Genomic DNA, 12,752 nt, shown 5'->3' with positions numbered 1-12,752 from the left:
GTATGCATGTGAGCGTGTGCGCGTCACTCAAACCAGATCTATTTCTATCTCTTACTATATACTATAATTACAGCATAAAACCTCAGTTTATGAGCCTAGCTGAGCTGCAGCTATACAATTGCTTGCCACTGTGCTGTGGGAGGAAACCTTATGCACACGTGCACGCGCACACACACACGCACACACACAAGCATGATTGTAAAGTATGTAGCGACATTCTTTATAAAACTTCTATCACCAAGCCATGCGAGCAGCTCTGTCAGCTCTGTCAGGCTGAGATATTTCAGTCTGGACTAAAGTGGTGGACAGACCGATCAACAGCTTTCCCAACAGCCAAGCGGCTAGTGTGGCTAAAAATCCTTAATCCTCATCCGATTGTAGCAAAGTTGCCCACATAATCTCAACGTTATGTTTTGTGTTGTCAATAAGCTTTGTGTTGTCAGTTTATGTTATAACTATATATTTGTATACACAATTTTACTGTCTTTTTACTTAGAGCTGGGCAATATATCGATTTTATATCGATATCGTGTTATGAGACTAGATGTCGTCTTAGATTTTGGAGATCGTAATATCGTAATATGGCATAAGTGTTGTCTTTTCCTGGTTTTAAAGGCTGCATTACAGTAAAGTTAGTTTTTCGTAACTGTAACAATTGTAACTGTTCTATTATTTGCCTTTACCCACTTAGTCATTATATCCACATTACTGATAATTATTGATCAAAAATCTCATGGTGTAAATATTTTGTGAAAGCACCAATAGTCAACACTACAATATCGTTGCGGTATCGATATCGAGGTATTTGGTCAAAAATATTGTGATATTTGATTTTCTCCATATCGCCCAGCCCTATTTTTACTACAACCACTCCTTGAAGTTACATACTTTATACCTTTAGTTTTGAAATAAGCTGTTAAATGAAGTAGTTTGCCATAACACCTGTGAGGAAAACTGCAAAAAAATAATAAAGACTGCTAAGCCTGACACTACGTACACGTGCAACGCTCTCCCCACTGAGCGGTACGAGATGCAAGGGATCACAGCACATAATTATGGATCCACATATTGTGATTGCAATGTCAGTCAGTGTTTCTCTTACCGTATAAAGCTCATTAAGAACTTTCATCAGGTCCTCTTGCAGCTGGACACCGACCTCTTTGCTCTGAAGGGACGGAGAGAAGAAGACAGATTAATGCAGCTCAGCGCCATTACTTCTGTCCATCTACCTGGTCATCTCTCCCCCAACTAATGACATCCATGCCGCTCAGTCATGTGGTCAACCTACTGCCCCATCATCAATCAAGACTGAATTATCTGGCCAAATGGGAGTGGAGGAGTTGCTAGTCCAGATTAATGAGCAAGGCAGTAAAGGACTTGATGGATGCAGACTTTAAGGAGAAATCTGCAGATACTGATCTTAACAAGTTGGCAGGGAGGAAAAAAGAGCAAGCAGAGAGTGCAAGAGGACAACAGAGCCAAAGACAGAGGGCAACATGACGAATTTGCTTAAGCTAAAAACGAGACAAAAAAGGGAGAACAGGGAGTAATACAGGCACTACCATTCTCCAGACATAACTGCCGGGAGCCACTGGTGTCTGATGATTTCACATCCCAAAACCCACAGATCACAAGACTCCACACAAATACACGAGTGCACATATACAAACACACAAAGCATTTACAGCGCCTCCTATACTTTTAAAAGGACACCATTCAGACTGGGTTTAAATAATGATGCAAAGAGAGGCATAACATAGCTCCAAAGGAACCATACTGTATGTGTACACACACACACACACACACACACACACACACACACACACACACACACACACACACACACACACACACACACACACACACACACACACACACACCCACACACACACTGAAAGCAGACATGTAAAAAAAAGCAGGGGACAAGTGTGGGGGGGGAAATAAATGAGGAGACAGAAAAAGAAATGGTTGAGGAATGCAGAATGAAAGCATGAACAGATTTCCCCAGCGCATGTTGAGCATCTGTTTTCTCCTGGAAGAGGGCACAGAAGGGGGATGGGTAAAAAAAAAAAGTCAGTAAACAAAGTGAAGCGTGGTAGGGTGAAAGTTGTCTCATGAAATAAAGGTGGTGTAATGTTAAGGAAAAGGGAAGGGGAAGAAGATGTTTACATGCTGACAGAGAGAGGTGAACAGGAAACAGAAATCATAATCATTAAACTATTTGGGAGAATTCCAGAGAGCAAAAAAGGCCAGGAACCGAGGAAGAAAGAGACATGGAGGAGATTTAAAGTAGCGCAGCAGACGAAGGAGGTAACAGGATAACTGAGGTTGTCCCGCCCACGCTCTTTAATGTGCTGTAGGAGGCTCTCATATTAGGTGACAACTAGCCAGACTACAGCCAATCAAAAAGCAACCATCCATGGCCGAGCCCTCCGGTCTATCAACTGTGGATCTTGACCTTTTGACTTCTCATCTCGTCTCTGGTCGTCTTGTTAGGTTCGGCAAGAACCACAACAGGAACTAGCACACTTCGTTACCCCCTTCGTTACCCCCCCCCCTCTGTGTGTAATCATTAATACGGTTTGACTCATTAGTGCTTCCACTCTTTCGTTGACGAGCTCTCAAACACTCTCGCTGTGCTAACAGCATCATTCTGCACTGCTTTCCACACTGGCTGAGATAAATGTGATGACTACTCTAATATGGGTCGTGGAGTTCGTGCGTGTGTGTGATGTGCGTGCCATGGCCCATGGCACTACTGGTACTCATGCCACTGACTGGAAATGTTATAAATGAACTAATTATCTCCTTAATTAGCCATCAGAGGATTCTCTGTGTGGATGTGTGCAGCCTGTGTGTGACCCAGACATGATGGAAGCAACCCTCGTGCCAAAGAAAAAGCAAAATAAAAAATAGAAATCAATGCCCATGACTCGACCAAGATTGAGAAAAACGGGGGAGAAAGTGTATATTTTTTTTGTACTGGTTTATCAGAAGAGGGTGGAGGTTTGTGTGCGATTGTGTTCCCATCACCTGCGATCAGACTGTAAATGTAGTTCAAAGACAACCTATCGGCTTGGAAATCAGCAGCCTCTGCCGTGACATTCCAGGCACAGGCTGCTTCACTTTGCCTTCCACACACGCACTTATCTTACTATACTTGTGAAGGCTTTTCACTGAATACATTCTTTTCTTACACCCTATCCTTAGCCCTTCTCACTTTGATCCTTACCTTAACCCTTCATATTTCAACCTAAACCCAGTTCGAGGCTATATGCACTCATCCTTTGAAGGAGGTAACAATTAGCCAAAATTACCTCACCTTTAGAAATCTCATCGCTCTGAAAGTCGTGCGGAACAAACAAGGATGCATGTAAATCCAACCATGAAGAGTAAGTGTAATCAAATATATGAATTCATGACTCGCTCTAAAAACCCTGCTGTTAGCACTACAGTAGCTTAGAGTTTTAAAGAACATACACTGCACACAGAATTCCTGCTTGTATCTCAGCGTGATACACTGACCCTCTCAGCTTGTGTATTTGGGTCTAATATGTCCAGCCTGGTATTTGCTCTACGAGGTCACCGTAAGCTCTGATCTCTAGAGAAATCTCTTCATCCCCTCTATCTGTTCTCTCTTGTCCTTTCATGTTGTCTCTCTCTCTCTCTCTCTCTCTCTCTCTCTCTCTCTCTCTCTCTCTCTCTCTCTCTCTCTCTCTCTCTCTCTCTCTCTCTCTCTCTCTCTGTTCTCTTTTTCTGCACTTCCTCCACATCTTATATTCCTCTCCGTCACCGTGTCTTTTCTCTCAGGCTAGCAAGGCAGAGATCAGAGGAGACAGGAATGAGGCTACTGTATGTAACACGGACAACATAAACTCTCCTGGCCTGAGGTGCAGCTGACTTGCCGTCAGTCAATAAATCAGACAGAAAACAGATGCTAGCGAGACGGATGGGGAGGGCATACACATGACATGGATTCAGCAAATCAGGCAAATGGAGTCTTGCTGTGTCTGTGTGTGTGTTTGAGTGGGCTTTACCTTCTTAAAGAGGCGTCCCGAATCCTCGCTGATCTGCGCGAAGCGGGGGATGATGTTGTTGAGGTAGAGGTCAGACAGTGTGGCGTGGTCACGGCTCTCCCTCTTCACCTGAAGCAGCAACAGGTTCCAGCAGTTCACTGGGGATAAAATGCTGTGCTCCTTCCTACGCACAGAGAAACAGATTCTTAAAATGTATTTAAGGACCTCCAAGCATTTTTTCTTTTTTAGATAAACGACTAGCATTAAGTCTCTTTCATCTTCTAATTTCCCCTACTTTCATCCTGCTGATAGATGTGCACACACACACACACACACACACACAAGCCTACTCCATCTACAGTAAATGTGAGACAAGCGCACACACACACACACACAAACACAGACACACACACACACCCCCACACACCACACACACACACACACACACACACACACACACACACACACACACACACACACACACAAACACAGACACACACACACACACGGGATTCAGCCAAGGTACAAAACTCAGCAGGAAGAGGCAAGACTCCCCCACAAGCACAGCTGTCACAGAAAGGAATAAGAGTAAAAACAGAAAGACATGAACAAAAGATGGAAAGAGAGAGAGTTAAAGACTGTAATGATTTCACTAACAGTCGAATAGCTCAATACGGTTTCATTGTCTTTGCTTCAAGTGTCCATGAAGCCATTACACAAATGCAACACTGGCAATGTGCACACATCCTCTTTTAGACGGACAGAGAAAGTCTTTGACCTAGGGGTATAGAGTGGGGGTGGTGTCCGTGTGTGTGTGTGTCAGTGTGCGTTTGTGTGTGTGTGTGTGTGTGTGTGCGTGCGTGTGTGAGAAAGTAGGGCCTGATGAGATGAGTCATAGACAGTGATGTGATATGCTACTGGCTGTCACTGGTCAGATGACATACTGAGTGTAATAACAATTTCAGGGAAAAGAGGGGGGGGCGGGGGAATCCACCTGCATATGACGCCCAAATGCTGAAACTCTCCATGTTGTATGCTAAACTTGACCAACAGTCATGTGGACACACGTGTATTTGAATCACTTTCTGCTCCAACTTCTCTCTGCTGTCTGTGTATTTTCCTGTCTGTCTTCACCAGTTGCACAACATTATTCTCCACCAAAAAAAAAGGGCTGCAGTTCCTCTATTTGCTCAAGCAACCAGCCTCTCCGCCTCTGTGTGACATGTCGCTCTCAGCCCACCAGTGATCGCCATGGTAATGGCACTGCAGCACTGGTTGAAATATCACCTTACCCTCCGTGACCCTTAGCTATCACAAGGTAAACACTGAAATGTCACTGGCCCTCCGAAGGTCTCATAGTGCACGCTGGGAACATAGTCAGTCCGCAGGCCAGGTGCTGCCATTGACCCACTTTGGAAGGAAAATGCTTAATGGTCATTTACATTCAGGATCAAAACGCATAGCATTAAACAGGGCATCACTGCCGGCAGTTTTGTACAACTGACGCAAATTGAACAGATATATGTTCACTCAACTAAAGATTAGGTCCAACTGCTCTGTTGAGGTGACCGGGTGCAGATACACTTGTAGAATTTTACTGACACAAAGACGCATGAAGAAACAGGTCTGGCTGCACAAAATACAGGCACATGTAGGAACAATAAGAACAAAAATTTAATTTTGTGGGGACTGTGTGACTGTGTGTGTGTGTGTGTGTGTGTGTGTGTGTGTGTGTGTGTGTGTGTGTGTGTGTGTGTGTGTGTGTGTGTGTGTGTGTGTGTGTGTCAGATTAGACTAGATTTGTTTTATTGATCCCAAAAAAATGGGAAAAAATGGTGTTGCAGCAGCAAAAATATCAGACACACAGCACACATACAGAGTATACATTAAATTACATTAAAAAAAATTACATTAAATAATAATTGAATACTACATGAGCAATATTTAAAATATATACAATTTGGAAATAAAATGTGAAAAACTGATTCAACAGATATAGATAAAGTTAATGTACAAGTTGGGGAATAAAAATGTACAACTGTTTCCCTAGTAAAGATAGGATGTAGAAACCAAAAAAAAAAAAAAAAAAAAAAGACTTGAAATCCAGAAAAAAAATAAAGCTAATATTGATGACATTATAATTATTATGAGATTATATTGTTGAATTACTTGGTTTCTATTTCTAGTTTGCTTCAAATTTGTATAAAAAGTCATACAAATTGCTGTAATATTAAGGTCTTTATAGTACTGATTGGGTATCAATAAGATTTTATAAAGCCCAATTCAAATGCTGATTTTCTTTATAGATTATGGTTCTTATTGAATCTTGGTTTAGATTCCTGGCACAGTACACGGTAAGTATTTTATTAATAAAGACACCAGAGTATGTTGTAGGAACATTTCATTAGATTTAGAGTGCCATGAAAAGTAGTTTGTGAATCAAAGGAGTAATTTACTCTTCAACACTTGTGCTTACTTAAGTTGGTAAAACTAGCATTATCTAATTCTAGGGTAATATACAGTAACTATGACTGGGGAATTCAAAAATGTTGTATTCCTGCACTATACTGAAGGAAATGCTGTGCTATTAGTACTGAACAGATTTACACAACAGATGCAAAACAGCTCATTCCGGTCCACGTGTGGTCATACGACCATGTGAAAACCCACAGTGAAATAATATCTCGCTGTTGCCATGGGTTGTGTAAGGGGCTACAGCTTATTAACAGTAAAGCTGGCCTAATATTTAGCATAAGGATTGGCTTTGAATCAGTTTGCAACTTGTGAGGGCTTCTCTATGTGACCAATTAGTCTGTCAGCCTCAGGGCACACACACACACACACACACACACACACACACACACACACAATACAGTTAAACCATGTAACCTCCTAACACTCCTGTATGCAGTCTGCCAAATAGCAGGAATACCAGGAGTTTCCATGGGATCAACACACACAGCGACATCACACGCCCCACATACCCACACACACACACACACACACACACACACACACACACACACACACACACACACACACACACACACACACACACACACACACACACACACACACACACACACACACACACACACACACACACACACACACACACACACACACACACACACACACACACACACACACACACACACACACACACACACACACACACACACACACACACACACACACACACACACACACACACACACACAAAATAGCTGGAATTCCAGCATGGCATCTGGACTGAACAGCAGCAGATGCAGGGAGAAGTTAAATACACAGATGCTGGATGAAGAGACAAGCAAAACGAGAGTAGGAAAAGAGCAGAAAGAGAAATAAATGTTTAAGACTGAATTGTATTTTTTATTGCCTTTTGACATCTTGTCAGATTATGACGTGAACAGACCTGCTGAGGCAGCGGCAGTCCCGCTCAACTACATATTTTATTCTCGGTCCTTTGCCCTCCCTTCTCCTCTGCTCTCCTTTCCTCCCCCAATATGCAACATAGGGAAACACACTCTGCAACTGCCTCAGTATTGATCCGAGCTGGAGGGTGTGTGTGTGTGTGTGTGTGTGTGTGTGTGTGTGTGTGTGTGTGTGTGTGTGTGTGTGTGTGTGTGTGTGTCCTCTTTGCTGGAATTGGGTTTCGTTTAAAGGCCCTATCGATTCCCGTTAGTCTGTGCCTGACGTGAGAGAGCATGGATGTGGGTTTGCCCCCAGCAGAGAAATGAATGTTTCTGGAAAAGTGCACAACAGATGAGAAAAGAGAACAAGAACAGTGCAGGGAAAAAGAGGAAGATGGCTGTAGAGGAGGTCATGGTTTACAGGAAGCCAGAGAAAGAAATAAGACAAGCAGAAAAAAAAATAAAGTCTAAAGCTAGTTCTTCCTCTACCGCAAATGGATATTATAAATGATAAATATCAAAGCAGGCAAACAAAAAGGAACAAAAAAAGCGTGTCTCCTAATTGTTTGCTTAATCAATTCTCTTTACAACTAATTTCATAAATAGCAGTAAAACAGATGCTACGTCTTTGCAGCCTTTATCAAAATGGTTAAGAGAGCCACATCTCATATTACTGAGATGCATGGAAGGATGAGGAATGGTATCTACTGAAGGGGTCATCTTTGTTCAGTCGTGTAAAGTGTAAGCAATTACTGCACAGCTTTCCTACAAATCACGACACACTTGGTACAGCTACTTGTGTCCCCATGGGTCGTTTGGAATAAAAACAGTGTTGCAGTAACAATGTATTAATGATACTGCAGTAATGATTACAGAGCCCTACAGCCACTTCAGATCAGCAGCAGTGATCAATCATTAAAGAGATTCTCATCGAAGGGGTGTTGATGACACTTCTGCAGAGGTTACACCTCCGTTTTCTTGTTCACTGCTCCTTCTGTATCTAAGGTAATGAAACATCCTCCGTGATGGCGGATCTTGGTTCATTTTCAAGTCACAGGCTAAAAGACAGAGGAGCGAGGATGCGAGAAGGCATAGCTAAATGTAAAGCACCCTCTGCCTCAATTTCTCTGTGATATAGCTCCACTGAATTTGTGTGCTTGTGATTTATGATTAGCTAGCAATTCCGTGAATCCTTCCCCACAGGGAAACAGGCCGCTCCCTGCCACCAAAAACTGGCAGATAAAATTATACAAGAACACTTCAAGCTGCTAAAGCTGATGAGCTCCGGTGTGTATTTGTATGGATCTTATGTATAAATGAGGTAGCCGGAGAGAGGGGGAGAGGGGGAGAGAGAGATAGAGAGAGAGAGAGAGAGAGAGAGACAGGAGTGAGGGAGAGAGAGATCAACCTTCTTTGGTGGGGAGAGAATCCCTGTTTGGGCAAGGTTACACACACAGCAAGACACTGCAAAAATAGTCAGAGCACAAAATCACCACCTGGCCAATTTCTGGCAAAACGCACACACACACACACACACACACACACACACACACACACACACACACACACACACACACACACACACACACACACACACACACACACACACACCACCCCACACACACACACACACACACACACACACACACACACACACAATCTTGCTTATAACAGAAGTGAGCATCCTACTTAAATGTACAAGCTATAATCAGTTGTTTAATTAGATGAAACTGGGAAGCAGTGAGTGATGCAAGTCCGAACTTTTCAGACTGGCAAAAACCAATATAGCCTCCCTCACCATCCCTCTTAGTCACCCTTGTGTTTCATTTTTGTTGCCCGTCTCTACTTCTCTTTTCTCAGGAAGGAAGACACTAATCTTGAAAGCGCTCTACGCTGTTTGAAGGGCTAAATAAAAAAATTATTTCATCTTAAAAGGGAATCTTCAAAAGTAATAATAGCTGTCTAAGGCACTTGAACAAAACAAGTAAAACATAACAACCAGCCTGCTGCCCAGTGTGGTAGTGCTGTGTGTGTGTGTGTGTGTGTGTGTGTGTGTGTGTGTGTGTGTGTGTGTGTCCCATACTTGAGAAGATGGTCCTTGGTGCTGCGGGTCTTGGTGAGGAACCTCTCGGCCAGCTTTTCAAGGTTGCGGCTGTAGTCCACCTCGATCTCGGCCTTCTTTCTGAAGAAGTCCTGCAGGTCCTGCAGCAGCTGCACCCTCAGCTCACACTGCTGATCCAGACACTTGAGCTGCTCCACCAGCTGGGCTCGGACCTCTGCCGGGGTGATAGAGAGACAGAGATGAGTTTAACCTCTTTGTAAAAGGTATCATGCCAAACACAATCCAGGTGTCATCAACAACACATTGAGGCCACGACGGACAGCATACACAGAATGTTTGTTCTAAAAATCAAAAAGGCCTCTTTTACTCCTACAATTATCCATACAGCTGGGGCGTAATCTGCATACATTTACGTCGACAGTGCAGTGCTATCATTAAAATACGTGCCACGACAATGTGTAAGACGCTGAAGTCTAAAGCAGTTTCCGCTTTACAGCTTGATGTGGATCAAGCCCAGCTCCAGTGAAACACCTGGCAGGGCCCTGGCACATCAGCCTGGAGACATGGCTGAAATCCAGCCCCCTCCCACCAGTCTGCAAAACACAGACTGCTGTGCATGTTAATAGGTCATCATATTCGTATGCATGTGTGCATTTGTGTGTGTGCGATCAGCTTTCCTCTTCCATACACAGCTCTCCAGAGGCAGTCATTTACCCCAGCTTATCACTTTTCATTTTCATTTTCCTCCTGCCTCCTTCCCCTCTCCCTCCTCTATGCTGCTCTCAGGTCTGGCCTCAAATTAATAGAGTGCACTCAGTGCAGACACACTCAGTAACCATATTCAATCACAAAAACTGCCCATGGCAGTTATAGACTGGGACACACAAAGCGTCGGCAGCAACACGTGCACACGCATGCACACCCATGGACACACACACACTATGATGGTGATAAGCTGGATCAGTGCTGACAGCTGACAGATTAATGCTATGCTCTCATAGCTGCCTGCCATTGCCAAGTCGGCTGCACATGCATCCTTTTAAAGAGTAAAGAAACAAAACACACACACACACACAAACACACACACACCTCCAATTGCCAGCCTGTGCAGTTGTATTATGGCTAGTTTACCACAGCTGTCCTACCTTTACAACGGTGGCTGTAGAGAAAGCGGATGGTTTTGGCTTCCATCCTGGCTTCAGTGCGGTATAGGCTCCCCTCCTCATACACACACTTATTCAAACACACAGAACAACAGGCAGACAGTCAGCCGTCCGTCCGGCAGGACTGTTAATGCTGTTAATTGTGTTTAACAGCTGAGAGTGCAGTTTCTCATTACCACAAAGAGAAGTGGGATATCTAAATGTGTCTGTGACCAGTCTCTCTCTCTCTCTCTCTCTCTCTCTCTCTCTCTCTCTCTCTCATTGTGCCACTAGCCAGCAGCTGTCCGCTCACAGTCATTTTTACAGATTAAAAAGGCAAGAACAGAGGAGTATTATGACACTACGGCACAAACACGCAAATACGAAAAAAAAAAAAAATGCATGCACACATGCGCACACACACACACGCACGCACGCACACACACACACACACACACAGTGTCAATGCTAATGACCTGGTGGGAATATTTGCTTTGACAACACGTGTTATTGTCCCGTGGTCTGTGTATTTCTGTGGTCTGTGTGTGTGTGTTTATGTGTAATTTCCTCATTGCGCAGCGCTGTCAATAATAGGGAATGAGTCTGCGTCCTGCCTCTCAAGGCTTCAATACAAAACCTTGAGAAGGCGGCCTTGTAATTAACCGACCCAACACAACAAGATGCATCACATGCACAAACATAAACAAAAACAAGCGCTCCCATCCATAAGGAGCTCAAAGGCAGGTTTGGTAAGCATTTCCAATATACACTTTTTTATATATATTGTTTTAAATGGTCTTTACACTTGACAGCAATAAATAACTTATGGGCTCTGAAAAAGATCCATCATCTGTACCTGCGGTAATACGGTAAAAACGCCCACCAATCACCAATCCGCTTGGAAAGAACCAATGAAATGTCTCATCGTCCCGCTTAAGCTCAATAGGCGCCGCCGCTGCCAGAGTTACTGCAAGTCTACTGGAGAATGGACTAGTCATGTCTGTTTTAAACATTCGGTATGATAATATGAGGCGTTTTCTTACTGGTGAATGAGACATGAAGTAGTTTTGATGAGTGAAACTGGGGTCCTTTCCGTGCTCTGCTCTGAAGCAGTGTGAGGGTCGGAGCCCCAAGGGCAGGGGGAGGGGGTAGACGGAGTCCCGATCTTACTAGCTTTTCAACATTACCAAACCTGCCTTTAAGAAGGTAAATGAAAGCATAAGGTAAAAACGTGACATCAGTCCTATGCGACCCCAATGTTTAGAACGCAGGTTTAATAGGGGTAAAATGTATTATTATAATAAGGAGGCCATGCACTGTGCCCTGAAACCCCTCTCAGAGTGATTCTGGCCGCACGCTATATGGCTGTGTGGCTCAACCAAAGCTAACCCTGTGTCAGTTTCCATCTAGACACCGTTATCGTCAAACAAGAGAGGAGTGTTAGCTGAGAGACGGGGAGCTTGGTAAAGGACAGATGCCATCACAAAAGATCGATGTGGGGCGCCTCATGTACAGAGTCCTCGCAGGTTCGATTCCAACCTGCTGCCCTTTGCTGCATTCTCTCTCTCTCTCTCTCTCTCTCTCTCTCTCTCTCTCTCTCAAACAAAAGGCCTAAAATTCTCCCCCCCAAAAAAGAAGAAGATCGATGTGGGTCTTTCTTTCGGCCTTATCCCTCTGTAATGGTCATCATCCCCTGAGCCAAGTAAGAAGTAGGATGTGAACTGGAATGTGACGCCTCTACCCCCCCTCCAGACAGCCCAGTCACATTTTCCAGGCAGATGAGAGCAGGTCTTGTAATCGGGCTCTGGGATTCTACATTACTGATGCTCTCTATTCTCTTTTTTCCTTCCTTCCTCCTCCTCCTCCTCCTCTGTCTGTAGGGCTGAGGGCTGTCTGGCTCTGTCTGCACAAGCCTTGTCCATACACTTTTCCCTTTGTTCACCAACACCACGACCAAACTCAAAACTAATCTGCAAAAGGAGATGGTTGCAAATCCTTTGAAGCAGCTTTTCCTCTGGGATTTTCATTTTCTTGTATAACAGACCTGTCTACATACTGGACTTGTCGACCTAAGGTATTTAGTGATGTCACAGTACGTCAAACGCCCCATGGTCACTCC

At 43.9% G+C, this 12,752-nt stretch overlaps 1 protein-coding gene across 4 annotated transcripts in view; it reads right to left on the bottom strand.

The window, feature by feature from the left end:
• Positions 1-12,752, bottom strand: part of srgap2 (SLIT-ROBO Rho GTPase activating protein 2) — a 61,255-nt gene that overhangs the window by 15,867 nt on the left and 32,636 nt on the right. For 3 of the 4 annotated variants that reach the window (XM_039797301.1, XM_039797298.1, XM_039797299.1), the window contains exons 2-4: positions 9,513-9,705; positions 4,038-4,200; positions 1,103-1,165 (exon numbers count right to left, since the gene is read on the bottom strand). In XM_039797301.1, coding sequence (XP_039653235.1) covers positions 1,103-1,165; positions 4,038-4,200; positions 9,513-9,705 — 419 coding nt within the window. Of the gene's footprint in view, positions 1-1,102; positions 1,166-4,037; positions 4,201-9,512; positions 9,706-10,636; positions 10,825-12,752 lie in introns of those variants that run through there. The other variant, XM_039797300.1, reaches the window with a different exon arrangement.

This window comes from Perca fluviatilis, chromosome 4 (genome assembly GCF_010015445.1).
Source record: "Perca fluviatilis chromosome 4, GENO_Pfluv_1.0, whole genome shotgun sequence".
In the NCBI taxonomy this organism is placed as follows: Eukaryota; Metazoa; Chordata; class Actinopteri; order Perciformes; family Percidae; genus Perca; species Perca fluviatilis.
Note: the sequence above shows the minus strand (reverse complement) of the source record. Positions and strands in the feature narration are given on the sequence as shown.